The 20515-nt window shown below is 51.6% G+C and overlaps 2 protein-coding genes across 2 annotated transcripts in view; one reads left to right on the plus strand and one right to left on the minus strand.

Moving 5' to 3' along the window:
• The first annotated feature begins 1612 nt into the window (after positions 1-1612).
• On the plus strand, positions 1613-18734 carry LOC144736905 (carbonic anhydrase 1-like). Its single transcript, XM_078619579.1, has 7 exons — positions 1613-2218; positions 9407-9598; positions 14249-14367; positions 15479-15571; positions 16042-16104; positions 16450-16605; positions 17044-18734. The coding sequence occupies exons 1-7, from the start codon at positions 2065-2067 to the stop codon at positions 17215-17217; spliced, it is 951 nt and encodes a 316-aa protein (XP_078475705.1). The 5' UTR covers positions 1613-2064; the 3' UTR covers positions 17218-18734.
• HEATR3 (HEAT repeat containing 3) overlaps positions 18615-20515 on the minus strand; it is a 35519-nt gene continuing 33618 nt past the window's right edge. The window contains exon 16 of the mRNA XM_078619553.1: positions 18615-20130. Within this exon, the coding sequence (XP_078475679.1) occupies positions 20020-20130 (111 nt within the window). The 3' untranslated portion in view covers positions 18615-20019. The remainder of the gene's footprint in view (positions 20131-20515) is intronic.

A 20515-nucleotide genomic window follows, 5' to 3' on the forward strand; every position in this document is an offset into this window, starting at 1 on the left:
TCAGGGAATTATAAGGGAATGTTACACTTGTTTAGCCAGGAAAGCCTCACTGAGTCTAAAGGTTTTTGTAGGGTCCTGCCAAGTGTTTGCAGTAGGGGGCGATGTTGCTATACCTAATCGGACATCGGACGGACGGACGATATAATCTATTGTAGGCTGGTTCACTTCGTTCCTACCAGTATAACCAAACAGTATGGAAATCCTGCAGTCACGAAAGCTTCAAATCAAGATTGAAGGGCAGAACCCTCACGTCACGCGATCTCCGTCACGCTGTTGAGACATCGAAGTAAAAAGGACGTCGTGATGAACAAGGGATTATAACCTTAAAATGAAATAGGTCTTACAAATTGCACACACATTGATGCAATGAATATATCACGTGGCGGTCTGCTTTTCGCTTGCAAGTTTCTGATTTACTGCAATGCACCCGTCCTTGGAAGGGCAAAAGGCTAGTCCCAGTATAGCGTGCCAACGTTGGGACGCTCTACTGGGGGCGTTGCTGTATTCACCATGCCCTACAACAAGGCCGTAGCCATGGAGCCAACATTGGGGGGGACAAAATCTTCCTGGGGGTCCCCCCCAGAAAAAAATAGAAATTTGTAAACTCATTTCCATGCCATTTCCTGCCTAAAATATTTGTACAAATTCACTAACACACAGGATGGACTTTTTATTTCTTTTTTATAATAATGTCTAATAGTGTATTGTATTACATTGCTCTGTTTTTTTCTTTTCTTACCTTTTCTTCTTCTTGGTTCTTTCGGTAAAGTCACGTAGAAGGAAAATAATAAAATGAAAACATAATAAAATAATTCTCACGACGTTTCGGCCACAACGCAAGCAGCCGACCTGAGGACGGCTGCTTGCGTTGTGGCCGAAACGTCGTGAGAATTATTTTATTATGTTTTATTATTTTATTATTTCCCTTCTACGTGACTTTACCAAAAGAACCAAGAAGATGAATCCCTGCAGTCACGAAAGCTTTAAATCGAAATGTACAGTATGTTCTGTATGAATGTTGAACTTCTTCACACACACACGTAGACAAAGATCCCCCGTATAGCCTTAGCAAACTTTTGGGGCAAGTGCTGTTAGCGAGCACCTATGAAGGCCGGAACGACACACGAGGGGGTGGGTGGCCAGCACCACGCCCGACCGCCTTTGTCTCCCGGGTGGCGATGTTTGTACACCGCACCAGGTACTCATTTGAGGCCGAGTCGACTTAGGGGGAGTTCCACACACACACAGTACACACACACAGTACACACAGTACACACACACAGTACACACACAGTACATACACAGTATACACACAGTACACACACACAGTACACATACACTACACAGACACAGTACACACATAGTACACACACGCAGTACACACACACAGGACACACACAGTATACACACAGTACACACACACAGTACACACACAATACACAGCACACATACACACACAGTACACACACAGTGCACACACAACAGAGTCAAGTGCTGCTGCTGTTGCTGTTGTTCATTATTCACGGCGTCAATGGAGGGAGGAGGGGGCGGTTCCCGGCATCATCGCCGCGCCCTCCTCCCCTCCCTCCCTCCCCGCTCCCTCCTCTTCCTCCTCCTCCTCCCTCCTCCTCCCCAAGGGCTCGGGGAGGCCGTGCCGAGCCCAGCCACACGGCAGCAGCAGTCAGACACATCAACAGTCAGACGCAGTCAGACACCGCAGTCAGGCACATCAACAGTCAGATACAGCAGCAGCAGCAGGCAGACACAGAAGCAGTCAGGCACATCAACAGTCAGACATCAGCAGGCAGATACAGCATCAGGTAGACACCGCAGAAGCAGGCATACAGCAGCAGCAGTCAAACATCAGTAGGCACAGCAGCAGTCAGACACAGAAGCAGTCACATCAGTAGACACAACATCAGTAGACACAAGGTCCCCTCGCTCATCCAGACGAGACGGCGCGCGACAACTCAAAACAACTCCTCATCCTCCATCACCACCAACAACAACAACAACTCATTGTCCATCACCACCGCCGTGACCACCACCACCACCGTGACCACCATGGTGGTGCAGGCTCTGGCCTCTCGCCTGCTGGGGATGACGGCCCTGAGGGCACTCGGCCCCAGGGCCCCTGGGGCCCCAGGGGCCCCGTGCCGCCGGGCGACCCCCTCGCGTGCGTGCAGCCTCCTGTGTCCGGGCAGGATCTTCACTAAAGGTGAGAGCGGTGTGGGTAGGGGTAGTAGGGGTGGTGGATCACGAGGGGATAGACGAGTGAATGGCGAGAGAGGGGGGAGGTGGAGTGAGGAGGAAGGCTGCCTTCGATAGACACGTGGAGGAGCGCGAGTTATCGGTGGTCTGTCGACACGTGGCCCAAAGTCGGGCACGAAGGCAGCTGCCCGACAGTGTTGGGCCCCGTGTCCGTGTCTGTGTGTGGGGTATGTGGACCCTGTGTCTGTGTGTGGGGTATGTGGACCCTGTGTCTGTGTGTGGGGTATGTGGACCCCGTGTCTGTGTCTGTGTGTGGGGTATGTGGACCCTGTGTCTGTGTGTGGGGTACGTGGACTCCGTGTCTGTGTGTGGGGTACGTGGACCCTGTGTCTGTGTGTGGTACGTGGACCCTGTGTCTGTGTGTGGGGTATGTGGACCCTGTGTCTGTGTGTGGGGTACGTGGACTCCGTGTCTGTGTGTGGGGTACGTGGACCCTGTGTCTGTGTGTGGTACGTGGACCCTGTGTCTGTGTGTGGGGTATGTGGACCCTGTGTCTGTGTGTGGGGTACGTGGACCCTGTGTGTGTGTGGTACATGGACCCTGTGTCTGTGTGGGGTACGTGGACCCCGTGTCCGTGTGGGGTACGTGGACTCCGTGTCTGTGTGTGGGGTACGTGGACTCTGTGTCTGTGTGGCCCCCTTGTATCTGTAGGGGACTTTGCGTCTGTCGTGGGGTAACTGTCACGGTGGCTATGAGATGTTAACTACCTCGCCTGGTGTGCAGGAGGTCGTGGGCTCTATCCAGACCCTGACGCCTGCTGCTGTGTATTTGGAGTTTGAGTGTCTCTCATCATCACGGTGGCTAGGAGATGTTAACTACCTCGCCTGGTGCGCAGGAGGTCGTGGGTGCTAACCACAGATCCTGACGCCTGCTGCTGTATATTTGGAGTTTGTGTGTCTCTTTCTTTCCCCGTGGTCGCGTGGATTTCCCTCTGGGTCCTCTGCTTTTTCCCCACCACATTTATAATCAACAACACGCGTTTAAAGCATTTAGCTGCTATAACATTTCCCACGTGATAAGCCACTTCGTTGAGCTATCAATTGTGGGCTATATAGCTGAGTGGCTCCTTAACTTGGTAAAAAAAATAGTTTAGTTTATAGTCTGTATTGGGGAACCTGTGTGGAGTGGACCCTTTGAAGGGGGGGGGGGCACCCTGTGTGTATTGGGGACTTTGTGTCTGTGGGGGGCCCTTTGTCGGGTTCCCTGTGTCTGTGGCAAAGGCCAACACAGGGAGGGGTCGACATGCGGCTCTTTGGCTGCCTGCCCCCTTGGCGTTTTGTGAACAACAACGAACACAAGTTACATAATTTGGCTCTTTACACTCTGAAACTTGCAGGGGTGGGGAAGGTCCGGCCCGCGGGCCGTATAGGGCCCACGAAATCATTTGGTGTGGCCCTGTACAGGCAACCGCATGCGGGACTCGAAATTCAATAAATCTAGGAGAAAACCTGGAAAAGCAGTTGTGAGTAGCAGCATCATCAATACCAGGTAACATCACACGCCTCACCAAAGAGAAGCAGTTCCAGCCATCACATTAGGGGGTGAGTGAATTAAATGTTTAACCAAATATAACGGGCTAATTTTTAAGTTGATAATTTTGTATGGCCCGCGAATGATGTTGTAAATATCCAAATGGTCCTTGGCAGAAATATGTAATGTTTAAAAAACAACTTTTTTTTTAAACACGCTTTATTGAAATGGATCGTACGAGTAATGGAATAACTCCACGACTCCAGGAAGTGGCCCCGAGGCTTGCCATAACGTGAGGAACCATGGTGATTTACAGCCAACGTCAGTTGAGCGTGGACAATTACACCCAAGCCAAAACATAACATAAAAAAGAATGTTTAAAAATATATTTTTTTTGATAGAATATAGTATTGTCATCAGTAAGACATAAGTATACCAAGTTTGCAGTCGATACCACATTGTGAAGTGCGTTAAAATTGAGTTACAAGATTTGAGGATACGTCAACAGCAACAGACAGAGTGAGTTCATAGAAAGTGTGTAAAAAGATAGTTTAACAAAAAAAAGTGTTTATTTTTTTATGATAGAATATAGTATTGTCATCAGTAAGACATAAGTATACCAAGTTTGCGGTCGATACCACTTTGGGAAGTGGGTTGAAATTGAGCTACAAGATTTGAGGATACGACAACAGCAACAGAGTGAGTTCATAGAAAGCGTGTAAAAAAATAGTTTAACATAAAAAAAAGTTGATTTTTTATGATAGAATATAGTATAGTCATCAGTTAGACATAAGTATACCAAGTTTGCGGTCGATACCACATTGGGAAGTGGGTTAAAATTGAGTTACAAGATTTCAGGATACAACAACAACAGAGTGAGTTCATAGCGTGTAAAAGAGCCAAGTACGGCACACTTTTTATTTAAACATTTTTTTTTATATTTAAATATTATACTCTTTGATTTTTCGGTAAAGTCACGTAGGTAAAAAAATTAAATTAAAATGAATAAAATAAAATAATAAAAATCATTTCATTTCTTTTACCTACGTGACTTTTTTTTTTACCTACGTGACTTTACCGAAAAAACCAAGAGTATGAATCCTTGCAGTCACGAAAGCTTCAAATCTAGAATTTTTAAATATCGTCAGGTGAACGGATGCTTCCCGCAATGTTTCAGCCAAGCGGACTTCTCTAAGTGTCGGGTTTTAACCCGCTTGCTTATCATTAACCCTCTGCGACAAGATAATCTCTCCGTTGGTAAATGGGATTATATTTTGAGTTGTGTACATAGAGGCACAGTTTCACCAGAAGGGACCAGGCAGGTCACGATGAGCCAAGTGTGACCCTTGAACCTACGTACAACTGAAAAACTAGCTAACATTTTATTTTAATCTTGATTTGAAGCTTTCGTGACTGCAGAAATCCATAATCTTTGATTCTTTCGGTAAAGTCACGTAGGTATAAAATAAAAAAAACATAGGTGACTTTACCGAAAGAACCAAAGAGTATTTTATTTTAACTTTCTCACACTTCATCTTGGTTCTTTCGGTAAAGTCACGTAGAAGGGAAGTAATAAATAATAAAATATTTTATTACTTCCCTTCTACGTGACTTTACCGAAAGAACCAAGATGAATCCCTGCAGTCACGAAAGCTTTAAATCGAAATTTCTCACACTTGCTAATCTACTTTAGGCCTTTAGGAATGTCTCGGCTCTCTTCCATCACCTCCCGGGAGTTGGGCATTATTATTATTTAGTTTGTTTTTTAAGCCCAAAGAAGCTTTTGATAACTCCGCTTTCGGTCGGGATTGACGTCCAGGGTTGCGCGATGCAGCGGGGGGAACAAACAAACCGGTTGCACCCAGGCGATAGGACGGGCTGGGTTGAGTCTCGTTTCGTAACAAACGTCCCCCCCTCCCCGTGTGTTTTCCCCACCACAAGTGCTCAACTGTGTCGTGGTTTTCGGGCGTTTCCATCGATTCCATCCAAGACGGCGCGGTGCCAGTTGCAGGATAAAGGCCGGGGAGGCAGAGCTGGCCCGCAGATTGACCGGTCCCTTTAGTCGCCGGTTTTAATAATAATGATAATGGGACCTTTTACTGGTAGGAACGAAGTGAACCAGCCTACAATAGATTATATCGTCCGTCCGTCCGATGTCCGATGTCCGATTAGGTGTAGCAACATCGCCCCCTACTGCAAACACTTGGCAGGACCCTACAAAAACCTTTAGACTCAGTGAGGCTTTCCTGGCTAAACAAGTGTAACATTCCCTTATAATTCCCTGAGATAGTTTTTAATTAAAACATTTTAATTAAAAATTAACTCACAGCGGCCTAAAGCCTACAGCTAGGCCTAAAGCCTAGAACTAGGCCTCAAACTCTCCCTTCGTATCGTATTTGTTCATTCCTACTAGCCCACCCCGCAGGGACCTGTTTTTGACAGTATCAAAGTCGGAAAAATAAGAATAGGTTTTACCCTTTCTGGCAATAAAACTGTCCACCTTTTGACGTTCTCTGGTCTGACACTGGTGAGACGAGGCAAAAAAGAAGGCTGCTGCCTCTGGTGTAGGCCAATCAGTGTCATGACAATGCATGGCGTCATCTGGTCCAACACCATGTGAGACTAGGCTCTAAGGAAAGCTGCCTCGGGTGTGGACCAATCAACTTCAAGGACAGTGCATACGTCAGAGTTATGTTTTTTGTTTGCATTATGACTGCAGGTATTGTGGTCTATGCAAACATGACTCCTTGTAAAAAAGGTGTCAGTTTTGTTGCCAGATAAAAGGGTAAAGAACCAATTATCATTTTGTACTGGCAAATGAGGTTCCAATGGTGAATGCATGAATTATCAGAGCATGTTTGTTTGCATGTTCACCACAAGTACGGGTGGTTAATGCAGACTTGATTCCTTCCAAAAGGTATCTATTTTGTGTTTGAACATCTTAACACACCCGTTTTATTGCCAGAAATGGTAAAACCTACTCTTATTTTTCCATACAGTAATATTCACTTACGCATCTAAGTTTTATCGCTGATGGCTACGCACGTTGCGAAAGGAGTTGAACATACAACTCAGTACATTCTTCCAGCAAGCGATTTCCCCACCCCCCACCCCCGGTTTTACATTTGAGACAGTCATCATCAACAGCGGCCACGATCTATCCGCTGTTGGATGAAGGCCTTCCCAAAACCGTCGCCATCTTCGCCGCCTCGCGATTTCCACCAAGCCACAGGACGATTTCCATCACTCCGTCTCTTTGCGGTGGACCTTGCTCTCGGACGTAGCTCCCTGGCTTTGGCTGCCACGATCCCAGGGACGAGTTCTGTGCAAGGCCACTTGAACTTTTGGGAGAATGGTCAACGTGACGTCTCGAACCTGCGTATGTTCTCCGATCCGCGAGTTTCTCTCGCCGCCTCTCCGTGCGATTCCAAGCGACCGCCTCTCTGAGGAGCTCCTTTGCATCAGCTTTTGTTCAAGTTTCTTGGTTCACCGTCCGGGTACAGTGAGGGAAAAAAGTATTTGATCCCCTGCTGATTTTGTACGTTTGCCCACTGACAAAGAAATGATCAGTCTATAATTTTAATGGTAGGTTTATTTGAACAGCGAGAGACAGAATAACAACAACACAATCCAGAAAAACGCATGTCAAAAATGTTATAAATTATGGACTGATCAATTCTTTGTCAGTGGGCAAACGTACAAAATCAGCAGGGGATCAAATACTTTTTCCCTCAATGTATCTCTGATCCATATATCAGAGCAATTACGGTACATACTGATTCATTCTTCCTTTGACACACCATCACAGTATGTTGCTTTTCAGCAGAAAGTTACGTAATCAAAAAGTGCACTAACCTGCTGTTGTCTAACTCTTTATTGTATGGGTTTGGTACGAGTTTGGCTTCAATAGTTGATACTGGGACATCACAGTAGAATATGTACCCCCATCCACCTCCCCAATCCTCTCCTGGTGCAGCATAAATGCGATACGGGAGGCTTAATCTACATCACATTGAGGACGGAATTAAGACAAGCTAGTAAAATATCAAAGAGAGTACAGTATTGTTGCCATGAAACCCAAGCTCTGGCGAAGGAAGAACATTCTCTCCTAAAGCACTCACTTTGTGGCCAGAAAGACCTCAACATTGGCATTTAACTCGTGAAGACATTGCCGTCATGCACAGGCATATAAAACGATTAAACTGTCCCAAGTTTTCTTGCGTAAAAACACGTAACGCATTTTTGCGTTTCGTGGGGCCGCCCTCTAATGTCTTACGTTCCCGACAAATGTCCCGCGGGCAAAATTAAGAATGAAAAATAATAAAGACAAATTAAGTGAGCGCCGAAGGGCGGTCGGCCAACCACCCAACTCGACTCACATGAGCAAAGCGAGTTTGGTTGCTTCAGGTTTTTTTATACCATCGACCATGTGCGTACTGTCGGTTAGATTCTGGTAAAGACGAACGTCAATGATTGCGTGGCCTCTGCAGACTACGAAAAGGGGCATTCGTCTTGATGGAAAAAAAAAACACTTGACACGGTCCTCCAAGCTCCCCGAATGTACGAAATGAATTCAAAATATTTAGTCGTACGAAAAAAAATATTTACAAAAATAAGAACAGCTGTGCGTGGGACCGCAGGAACAAAATAACAAACACACGTGAGTTCGACGGGGGAGTCGAACAAACACGGAGACGGCGGCGCGCCCTCGTCCAAGTTATTCGCAGCGACGCGTTGGAACATGTTTTTTTTTCCCAAAAGTACTACTGGAGCAATAAAGTCACGACCACAACGTGGAGAAAATTGTTTTCCCCCATATCGTATGCGAGGCAGTAACAGTCAATAGCGTGTGGCGATTGGTCTCAATGCTCTCCTGCCTACCCGAGGGGCCCGTTCTGGCTGCTGGCACCTGCACCTTGGCTGCCCTGGTTTCCTGTCGACAGTGGTGGGTGGGGGTTACAAAAAACCTGAGCCCGTGGGATCGTCGCCGTACATGGAGCGGAGCACACACCGGTGCCAGGGGGTGTGGAAGGGTTTCGGGGAAAATATTAGCAGTGAGCTCGTTAACATTCGTTCAGCACAAGGGGAAGCATTGTGAAGGCATCTCAAAAACACTGGGAGCCGGATAGAAGTGAGTGTGGCTCAGTTACTGGCACCGCTGACATCCTGGTTTCTGCCGTCTGACTGAGATTTACGCCAGGTTGTCAAGTGGGTTGATGATCTCAGCCCGGTCACCAATGACTGCAGAAAAACAAACATTGCTAAACTTGTTTTTCTTTCCACTTAATTTGCCAAACATTCAAGCTCCCAGATTGAAAAACACATTTTTTTAATTTTGGGTTCAATGCCTAGCGACGGACATCTCTATAGTGGAGTGGGTGGAATTGTGCGGTGCCCGTGGAACTAGGGATCATTTGAAGGGGATCTCGGAGGTAGTTCTGTGGCGTCCCCTTCCACGGGCCGTTTTTCAAACGCGCGGGGGTGATGAAGGCACTGCTCTGCGAGAGATCCCGAAAGGATTGCCAGAGAATTACAACTTGCAGGAACAGATGAAACATTAAGGACGATGTTACTGACCGTACTTAGGGGTGCTCTGTAAATTTCAGAACAACGAGCCGGTCACGTGAACCACCAACCTCCAATGCTCTTCTCCCCCTCCCCGCAGAGGACTGGGATACGAAGCACAGCACCATCAGCGGGCGGCGCCAATCGCCCATCGACATCCAGCCGGCCGAGGGCATGTTCGACTCGGGTTTGGGGCCGCTGCACACGCACTACCACCGCTCGGGCCCCATGCTGCTCTACAACAACGGCTACTCCTTCCTCGCGGAGTACCCCGACGAGTGCAGCGCCAACGGTAGGCCGCGTGGCAGCGGCGGTGCACGTGGGGGGAGCACGTGGGGGAAGCACGTGGATTTGTTGCTCACACAGGTAGATGGTCACACAAGTAGGTGGGCACACAGGTAGGAGGTCACACAGGTAGGAGGACACACAGGTAGGAGGGCACACGGGTAGGAGGGCACACAGGTAGGTGGGCACACAGGTAGGAGGTCACACAGGTAGGAGGGCACACAGGTAGGAGGTCACCCAGGTAGGAGGACACACAGGTAGGAGGGCACACAGGTAGGAGGGCACACAGGCAGGAGGTCACACAGGTAGGAGGGCACACAGGTAGGTGGAGGTGGGTGTACGGGTGGATGGACAAATTGGGGGTGGGTGGGCACGCAGATATGGGTTGGTATCACAGGTAAGTGGGTACATAACGGGTGGACATACGAGTGTGTGGGTACACGGGCAGGTGGGTATGTACACGGATGGGTAGTTATGTACATGGATTGGTGTGTACACGGATGGGTGTGTTTACGCGTGGGTGGGTACACGGGCGGGTACACGGGTGGGTGGATATGTACGCGGATGGGTGTGTACACGGATGGGTGTTTTTACGAGTGGACTGGTACACGGGTGGGTGAGAAATACCTGCACTAGTCCTGGGCTCCCCTTCACTAAACCGCGTTGCCCAGTGCGGTGAAGTATGGTCAAACAATCCCCCACAACCAACAAGGCATGGTGGCAAGGGGCTGTGAATCTAGATAATCATCAGTATTAGGTTACATCATTCTTTAGATTACATAAATCGGTGGTGGGGTAATGCAGTGGTACCATTTGTGTTTCGTAGCACAAAAGGCCTGGGTTCGATTTCCGACCTGTTCTACAGAGTGTGTTTGGAGTTTGTATGTTATGTCCCCCTGTTCTGCATGGGTTTTTCTCCCATTGCTAAAAATGTGCACGTAGGTATTGACCAAAACATCCCAATGTTGAGAAAAATCACCAGCAAATTGACTCGATGAGATTACACACAGCAGCGGCAACAGCAACATCGCCCGCTACGGCGAAGACTTGGCAGAGTCCCGCTGAAAACGAGTTTTGAGACTCTATTAGGCTTTCCTTGGCAAACAAGTATCATACAAAAAAAATGTTTTTAAACATTTAAGATATTTATGTGTTGGCGTCCAGGCGACTGGTGCCATCTCACCACTATCCCGGCTGGGCATGAGCAAAGCGCCGCTAACGGGAGTTGAGCAAAACCAGACGCAAGGATTTGGCTCAGACTGGACGATCGTCGCGTAGAAACCGTGGCCCCGTGCCGTTGCGCCACGGAGCCTCCTGGTTCCAATTAAACCCGGGCAGTGCGCAGAGACACATACACAACAAAGGTCCCCCGTATAGCTTTTTACAGGCTGTTGGGGCAAGTGCTGTTCGCGAGCACCTATGAAAGGCCGGCACACGGAGGAGTGGGTGGCCAGCACCACGCCCAGCCACCATTGTCTTCCCAGTGACGATGTTTACACATTACACAAGCTCCTCATTTGAGGCCGAACCAACCTAGGAGAGGCCTCGAACCGGTTCAGATAATCGTCACTGATGTTGGATGTGAGCGGGATATCGAACTCAGCTCGGTGGGTTAGTAAGTGTGCTCACCACTGCGCCACCACTCCACACTTCCCCCCCTTTATAGCCTTAAAAGACTGTTGGGGCAAGTGCTGTTAGCAAACATCTATGAAGGCTGGAATGGCACACGAGGTAGTGGGTGGCCAGCACCACACCCGACCACCTTTGTCTCCCCAGTGGCAAAGTTTTTACACTTGGTACTCAATTGAGCCTGAGTCGACCTAGGGGAGGCCCAGGACCGGTTCAGATAATCGTCACTGGTATTGGCCGTGAACGGGAATTGAACTCGGGTTGCTGGGTTTGTAGCGCAGCGCGCTGACTGCTAGACTTCCCCACGCAACATACACACACAACATACATACAGGCACGTGCACACACGCATATCTGCAGCAGCCGAGAGCACACGGAGTGCCCGTGTGGACTCCGCTGACCCCGAAACGGTGACCTCGACTTTCCATTAACTCGGCAGGCACGTACACAGCCCCCACACTGCCCAAGGCTTTCAGTCGCCGCGAAGCCATTCCCCCTCCCCCAGTTCCCCAGCGATTATGGGGTCGCGTCTCCGTTCAACTATCTGTTAAATTTGTGCAACTTTGATAATTGGTTCTTTACCCTTCTATCTGGCAACAAAACTGACACCTTTTTTACAAGGAGTCATGTTTGCATAGACCGCAATACCTGCAGTCATAATACAAACAAAAGAACATAACTCTGATAATGTGCACTGTCCTTAAAGTTGATTGGGGTTCCCATAGTATAGATGCTTGCCCCGAGCTCTCATACTCTGATGGTGCATTGTCTTTGAGTTGTGCGCCTTTTGGCGTCATCTGGTCCAACCCATATGAGACTAGGCTCTAAGGAAAGCTGTCTCGGGTGTGGATCAATCAACTTTAAGGACAGTGCAAATTATCAGAGTTATGTTCTTTTGTTTGTATTATGACTGCAGGTATTGCGGTCTATGCAAACATGACTCCTTGTAAAAAAAGGTGTCAGTTTTGTTGCCAGATAGAAGGGTAAAGAACCAATTATCATATTTTTACTGGCAAATGAGGTTCCCATTGTGCAACTTTGTTTTTGCCATCTCGTTTGTATTTTTTATTGGGCGGTGAATGCGCCCCAGCGGTGGCGCGTGCACCGCTCGCTGCGGAGTGTCACGGTTCGAATTCCAGTGGGCGCCCTGGGGTATTGCTGTCAGAGTATTAATAAGTTCAATTTGTAGCGGGCACGGCATTCGCTCACTCTCGAATGCTGTCGCTGATGTCGGGACGCGCCCAGAAGTCAAACTCGGGTGTTCGTCGGGCGTTTATGGACCAGTGCACGAACCACTACAGCACCGCTCCCCACCACCGCTCCCCACCACCACTCCCCACCCCGCCGCCGCCACCACCCATGTGTTGCGTATCAGATGTTTATCTCTGTAAGGTGATACAGTCGGGATAATTACCAAATCAATAGCGGTAAACAATTTAAATGAATCAACAAAAGTGACCTAGGCGGCCCAGAATTCGTCCGATGTCGTCAGATGGTCAGAAGCCAAGCAGGTTCGAGCCTGGCCAGCGCTTGGATGGGCGACCACCACCAACCACAACACAGGCTGCCTCGTGGCTACGTGATGGGTAGCAGAGGGCATTAATTCTAGATTTGAAGCTTTCGTGACTGCAATGATTCATATTCTTAGGTTTTTTCGTGTGTTGCCTCCGAGACTTGTGTTGCCTCCGAAACGTCGTGAATTTTATTTTTTTGTTTTGTTTTATTTTACTTTCATTAATTTTAATGTTTTACCTACGTGACTTTACCGAAAAAACCTAAGAATATAGCAGAGGGCAGTGAAGCAATACCCGTCGTTGTCCCGTACTTCTGTGCTCCTGCGTCTCTGCTCCCCCCGCCTTCACCGTCCACCAGCGTGGCGGAGTACAGTCGAACACTCTCCCCCCTCCCCCATGACCCACTGCTTGTGGACAGGGCCGTCATCCAGCAGTAGATTGACCAAAGGGCTGGCACGTGGCACATTGCGAGTTGATCTCAGTCAATGATGTGCAGGGCTGGTCTGTGTCTCCCTGCACTTGTTTGTTTTTGCGTTGGAGTTGAACCCATGGCAACGGCTGCATAGTCTATGACATTAAAAAGGAACAAAAAATGACACTTTTTTATTTGACCAAATAAGGCCCACTGAGCTATGCAGCTCTTTTTCAGAAGTTACCTGGCCACGAATGATAGCTCGGCCATGCGGATCATCGTGTGGAAATTTATAGCAGCCAAATATTCTAAACGCGTGATGTGCGATTCGAAATGTGGAGGGGAAAACCGGAGGGCCCGGAGAAAAATCCACGCGACCACGGGGAGAGAGGCACGCAAACTCCAAATATACAGAATTCGTCAGGCTCGGGATCGAACCCCAGGACCTCCTGCATACCAGGCGAGGTAGTTAACATCTCGCCACCGCGGCGCCCCTCTCGCCACTTTGAACCTTGGACCCTGCCACGGGCATCACAAAGCGCGGCACCAACAGTTAATCTCACCATGCCCGGCGTTATGGATATTGCGACCATTGTGAAACCTTTGCACAGTGCGGGCGCTCGTAATTCCCGAGACAAACAAGGCAGCAGCAGGCACGGCCGAAAACAAGCCCTGTATTCATTACACGCGATATGGGCAGATGGGCAGCTCGGGTAATAATGACTCGTGTGCTTGTGTGTGCGCATTGGTGTGTGTGTTGATGTGTTTTCTTTGATGTTTGTGTGGGGAGTGGTGGCCCAGTGGCTATCGCGCAATCCATTACGAACCCCCATCGCATTAGACCCAGCCGACCTGAATGTGACTCATGGCGGGGAGTCTTATCAGAACCGGTGCTGGGCCTCCCCGAGGTCGACTAATCTTTAATTGAGTACCTGGTGTGGTTTGTAAACATCGGCGCTGTATTGCTGGGGAGACAAAGGTGGCCACCCACCCCGTTGTGCGCCGCCGTTCCGGCCTTCACACGTGCTCCATAAAAAAACACTTGCCCCAGCAGTCCGTTTAAGGCTATACAGGGGATCTTCGTCTTTGTCTGTGTGTGTAGTGCTGGGCGGGGGTCCGCTGAAAGGACCCTACCGGCTCAAGCAGTTCCACTTCCACTGGGGCGCGAGCGACGAGCGCGGCTCCGAGCACCGCGTCAACGGCAGCGCCTTCCCCGCCGAGGTGATGACGCCACTACCGCGTCACACTCCCCGTGCCGCCAGCACCACCGCGTCACACTCCCCATGGTGCCACTACCGCGTCACACTCCCTGTGCCCCCGCCACCACCGCCACACTTCCATGTCACCACGCTCCGTGCCACCCCCGCGTCACTCCCCGTGCCAACGCCGTGCATTGGGCTCGTGTAACGATGTTTCTGTTCGTTACTGCGTCATTACCAGAGAGTCGGTCGCCCGTCGGACGGCCCAGGACACACAGCCTCGTGTAACCAGATGTTCGATTTCCACGATTAGCCGTGCCGGTCGCCCGTCCATAAACACGCCTTGAAGCCGGCCTCGAGTGATGAGTAGGCCGGAGGGTTGCCCCCGCAATACGAACAGCAACAATAAAAAATAAACAAAACTTACAGCTGGGACGCAGTTCGCACGCTCGTGAAGTCGACCCGTGCCAATCGTGTGCCGGCGGAGGATCTCGATGGGCTGGCTTGACGGACCAACTCGGTAGGCTAGCTCGAGGGACAGGCTCACGCGACGAACTCAATAGACTTAACTCGACGGGGACTAACGGGAGAGGCCTCACCGTCACCTGCCTCACAGGGACAGCTGGCACCGGGAGGTCGCCTGGCGCAGGGCTCCTTGAGAGCGACGATGACGACGATGAAAACGATGATGATGAAAACGATTATGATGATGATGAAAACGATGATGATGATGAAAACGATGATGAAAACGATGATGATGATGAAAACGATGACGACGATGACGATGACGTCGATGATGACGACGATGAAAACGATGACGATGAAAACGATGAAAACGATCATGACGATGAAAACGATGACAACGTTGAAAACCATGATGACGACGAAAACGATAACGACGATGAAAACGATGATGAAAAAGATGACTACGACAATGATGACGATGACGACGATAAAAATGATGACGACGATGAAAACGATGACGACGATGAAAATGATGACGACGATGAAAACGATGACGACGATGAAAACGATGATGAAAAAGATGAAAACGATGATGAAAAAGATGACTACGACAATGATGACGATGACGACGATGATGGACCAACTCGATGAGCTATCTCCGTCCCCAGCTGCACCTGGTCCACTGGCACGAGAGCTGCGGGAGCTTCAACGAGGCGCTCGTCTCCAAGAAAGGGCTCGCCGTGCTCGGCGTCTTTGTGGAGGTACCGCCCGTCCCCCGTCACATCCGACCCCCCGACCCTAACGCCACCCGCCTCCTCCTTCCCGATCGATCCCGTCACCGCGTGTCGGAGCGCCCACGCAGGCCGACACGGCGTACGAACGGGGCGGTGTGGCCAACGCCACGCCCGGCCCGCCTTTGTCTCCCTATTGGCGATGTTGACACATTACACCCGGTACCAATTTAAGGCTCATTCGACCTAGGGAAGGCCCATCGCTGGTGTTGGTCGTGAGCAGGAATCGCACTCTGGTCACGTGATTCGTAGCGCCTTTGATTCCCCAGTGCCCATGTTTTACACGCAACGCACCAGATACTCACTGAAGGCTGAGTCGACCTAGGGGAGGCCCTAACCACTGCGCCACCGTTGACTCGACGCACACATGTTAAATTGACACACGCTCACAACACACGCGATTCCTGCGATCGTGAAAGCTCTTGCGCGTTGTGTGCCAGGTCGGGGAGATGCATGCCCGTCTGCAGGAACTGGTCGAAGCTCTGCCCAGCATCACCCACAAGGTGACGTGACGGATCCGAGCGGCGGCACACGCAAGCCTGACACTGACACAGTATACTGATACAGTACACTGATACAGTACACTGGTACAGTATACACAGTACACTGACACAGTTCACACACCGCACACCAGCTACACACATTCAACGCAGAGCTCACACACACGACACACACGGTCGACACACGGTCGACATAGAGTCGACACGCACAACACATCTCAGTCACAGTACACGCGCAGCACGCACGGTACAGACACCTCAGCACACAGCGGCCCAACACAGCCCTGACACCCAGTACCTCCTCCCCTGCTGCCCCCCCCCCCCACATCGCCTTGTGCCCCTCGGCAGGGCATGATGCACGAGGTGGGAGCATTCGACCCCTCGGAACTACTGCCCCCGTGCCTCGACTTCTGGACGTACCCGGGCTCGCTGACTACGCCGCCACCCTACGAGACGGTCACCTGGTTCATCCTCAAGCGGTCCATGTCCATCAGCGACGAGCAGGTGAGACCGCGCCAGGCTCGGTGCGCGCACGGGCCTAAAAGTCGGGGCGGTTTGCTGCCGTGGTGGATATTTGACGGTCGCGTGGCGGGGGGCGACGGACGTACTCGGGGAAAACCATCGCAGTCGACATCCGCACAATAGCGGTGGCTACGGCACGTGGCAAGCACGTGGCGATGTTTACACACCGCACCGGGTACTCATTTGAGAGCGAGTTGACTTAAAAAAAAACTCGAAACCAGTTCAGGTAATCGTCTGTGATGTTGGCCGCGAGCGAGAATCGAGCACGGGGTCACCGGGTTCGTAGCGCGGGGTGCTAACCACTGCACCACCACTCTCCGTATGTACATGACAACACAACCATCGCCGTTAGCCACTAATTGGTGGTGACGTCACAACGCTCTCTCCCCCCCACCCCCCTTCCTGTGTCGGCGGCGGTAGCTGGCGTCGTTCCGCAGGCTGTACGTGTCTGCGGCGGGCGAGCGCGCCGTGCGAATGGTGGACAACTTCCGCATGCCGCAGCCCATCATGGACCGCAGCGTGCGCAGCTCCTTCCCCGTGCCCATCGAGCTCCAGGACGCGGCTCCAGCCACCGCGGCTCCAGCACGCAGCTGAGGGGCGGCCTTCCTCCAGCAGCAACTGGCTCCAATCTGCCCCTCCGCAGCAGCCCCCACCGACCGCTCCTCCACAGCCACCCCCCCACCCTCTGCAGCCTGCATCCTCCCGTTACAAGTCCTGACCTGTGTCCCGATCCCTTTCCTCCTGCCCTTGGCCGGGCCGGCCGACCGCTGGGTTGCACTTCGCGACGCCGGCCTCGGTGTTTACATGACGTCGCCGCCCGCCCGCCCGTGCCCGTCCCCGTCCTTGCCAGCCAGTGCCCCAGTCAGTGCTCAGCCGTGCCGGTTCAAGCCGGCCCTCGTGCCCACCCGTGCCGGCCCGTGCCTTCCAGCCTCTCGGCTCCACGCGACCGCGAGGCCACGGTGCCGCAAGCCGCCAGTGCCCGGACGAACTCGAGTTGCCAAACAGCACACGGATCCGGCGTCAGCCGTCGCCAAAACCAAACGCGGCAGCTTTGAGCGTGGCGCTTTTGCGACGGCCCGCGCCGCGTGTGTCCATGCCTTTGTCACGTGACGGTACCGTGAAGTGTCCACGCGACGTTCGCGTTGCGTGTTCCATGCTGTTTTCCCATCCTGTTTGGTCGTGTCAATGCTGTGCTCATACTCCTCGTGTGTTTATGCAGTGTGTCTCACGTGCTTAGGCCTTGTTTATGCCATGCTCCGTGCCTGTCTCTGTGCCCGTTTGTCAGCGGCGATCGCCCAGAAGGTTCAAAGGTGAAAACGCTCACATTCCAGCCCCCCCCCTCCCCTCCCAAGCGGTCGCACAGCATTGTCAAAAAAAATCACGGGGTCACTTGGGATTGCATCACAATTAGCATGGAATTTGTTGTCGAGGCGGCAACGTGTCTGCCTTGTGACCACAGTAGCCGGCTTCTGTTACAGACGCTTGTCGTTTAAAAATGCGAGGTTTGAAGCGGGCTTTGGTTGGGGTGCGGTAGAGTCAATCGTTCACGCCATTGCAGCTATGAACCCAGAAGGCCTGTGTTGGATTCTGGGCCATGGGCAACATCGGTGGAGGGTGGTGAATGCGTGTGTGTTGAATTTCTTTTGCACAGCACGTAGCCAACTAATCGGTGGTGCAGAGGGGATGACAACAAACTAAAAGCAAAAAATTTGATCTAAAGAAATTCGTTTTCAAAAATGAACCGATCCTGGGCACCACCACCACCACCTCTGTCAACCCACTGACCAGTGTGGTGAAGTATGGTCAAAAGACCCCCATGACCAACACGGTGTGTGAAGGCCTCAACCAAGCATCGGATTGACAACTGTACATTGAGTATTAAGATGGGATTAAGATTGTTTTAAAATGAACTGACCCTGGATTAAGAGGGTGGTTACTTACTAAGGTTGATTCGTTGTGCTGATGTGCAATAATTTTACGCGGAATTTCACTGCAAACCGTGACCGTTTTATTGTCCGCTTTTCTCGCTTTATTTTTTTTTAAACACGTGGTTTTAAACAAGACATTTCGCGAACAGCGGATTTGCACAAAATAAATCCCAGCAGAAGCGTCCTCCGCGTGGGCTGCGTTTATCGGCAACAAAACGATGGAGAGCCACAAATGGCACCCAAAAATAAACGATTAGGGTGGGGGGGGGCCCCCCACCACAGCAACGACCTCACAACCTCCCCTGCTCAGGAGAGGGCAAGCAGCCCGCACACAAGAAGCTCAACTCTCCACCAGACAGACGCGAGTTTCCTCCGTCACACATAGTAGGGACACCACTCTGCTGGGACTGTGCAATCAGCAACAAGCCGTGGAAGGGACCACGGGGGGGGGTGTTTAGGAGGCCTCACTGCCTCCCATTTGTCAGGACAGTGGGGGGGGGGGGGTAACACAAGGATTTAGCCACCCACTAAAGATCCCTGTGGACAAGGAGATTAGGAACCGGGCTAAAATCTGCTAGTGGTATTATTAACGCATAATTTGTCATTAAATAAAACCTAAAGGACGTTAAAATATATTTGTAAAATGAGAAAAGTAGCATAACTTAGGCGGAGGTCTAGCCGAAAGGGGGCGGCTGAACAAAATATATCTTTGGCAGGAAGTAGAACCTGTGGCGTCCATGTGTTTCGGTTCTGTCCCCTCGGATACAGCTCCTCCGCACGGTCAAACTAAACCACGGATGTTCAGCGACACACACACAGCAACGCCTCGGCTATTAACACTTTGACGTCCCCTCCCTCGTTAAGTGGCGGCGGCGACGGCAGCAGCAGCAGCAGAAGTCACCTCGACGGCACAAACCGCGGCTCGCGCGTCCTCACGGCTTCCAAGCCGCGATCGGCCGTCGGGTGGCAGCCGCTCCCAACGAGTCAGCAGGACGGGGGGGATGCTGGTGGGGGGATGCTGGTGGGGGGATGTTGGTGGGGGGATGCTGGTGGGTGATGCTGGTGGGGGGGATGCTGGTGGGGGGATGTTGGTGGGGGGATGCTGGTGGGTGATGCTGGTGGGGGGGATGCTGGTGGGGGGATGTTGGTGGGCGGCCGCTCGTTGCAGCAATCGTGGCAAACGAGCGGCACGGAACGGCCGCGACCCAGCGCCGTCGCTATCGAGCGGCGTGCGCAGGCGGTGCAACTACACCAGGGTCCTCCCTGGGCCAGAGGGGCCCCGGGCTAGAGACGGGATGGGCCGGTGGGGGGCATTTTGGTGGGTGGGGGGCATTTTGGTGGGCGGGGGAGGGCCCCGTATTGTTCCTTGCACCAGGATCCACGCCGACCACGCGAGGCCCACGTGGCCGTGCGTGACGCCAAGACGCCAAGACACCAGGAGGGGGGCGAAGGCGTGGAGCGGGGCGCTTCAGCGCGCTTTGCTTTCCTGGTAGCGGATGAAGCGCGCCAGGTTCGTCCGCACGTTGGTGAGCACCAGCAGCTGCTCCGGGGAGCAGCTCCTCCTGCCCTCGCTCTTCATCTGCACGCACGCGGGGGCATCACCAGCAACATCACCGCCATCGCCACTAACACCGCCAGCACCTACATCGCCATCACTCACATCATGACCATCACTGTCACCACCGTCGCAAGCATCACTGACCTCATCGGCATCATTCCCATCACCATTAAAAACATGTTCTTTGGTAAACATCAATAGGATGCACGTTCCCTGTGTCTTGACCACCATCACCCCCCCCCCCGGATCCACCACTGCACCGATCTGTCACTGCCATTATCACCCACCGCCACCAACAACAACCGCCACCAACAACAACCGCCACCAACAACAACCGCCACCAACAGCTGGTGGCGACGTCACCACGGCGCTTGAGGCCACGTCAAGTGTCGAAGGCTCGCTGCCG

Source organism: Lampetra planeri, chromosome 63 (assembly GCF_965212315.1).
Source record: "Lampetra planeri chromosome 63, kcLamPlan1.2.h2, whole genome shotgun sequence".
Classification (NCBI taxonomy): domain Eukaryota; kingdom Metazoa; phylum Chordata; class Hyperoartia; order Petromyzontiformes; family Petromyzontidae; genus Lampetra; species Lampetra planeri.

Coding starts and splice junctions, on each gene's coding strand:
- LOC144736905 (XM_078619579.1), top strand. CDS start 2,065: ATGGTGGTGCAGGCTCTGGCCTCTCGCCTGCTGGGGATGACGGCCCTG. Junction 9,599..14,248: donor CGACGAGTGCAGCGCCAACG/GTAGGCCGCGTG, acceptor CTGTGTGTGTAG/TGCTGGGCGGGGGTCCGCTG. Junction 16,606..17,043: donor TGTCCATCAGCGACGAGCAG/GTGAGACCGCGC, acceptor CGGCGGCGGTAG/CTGGCGTCGTTCCGCAGGCT.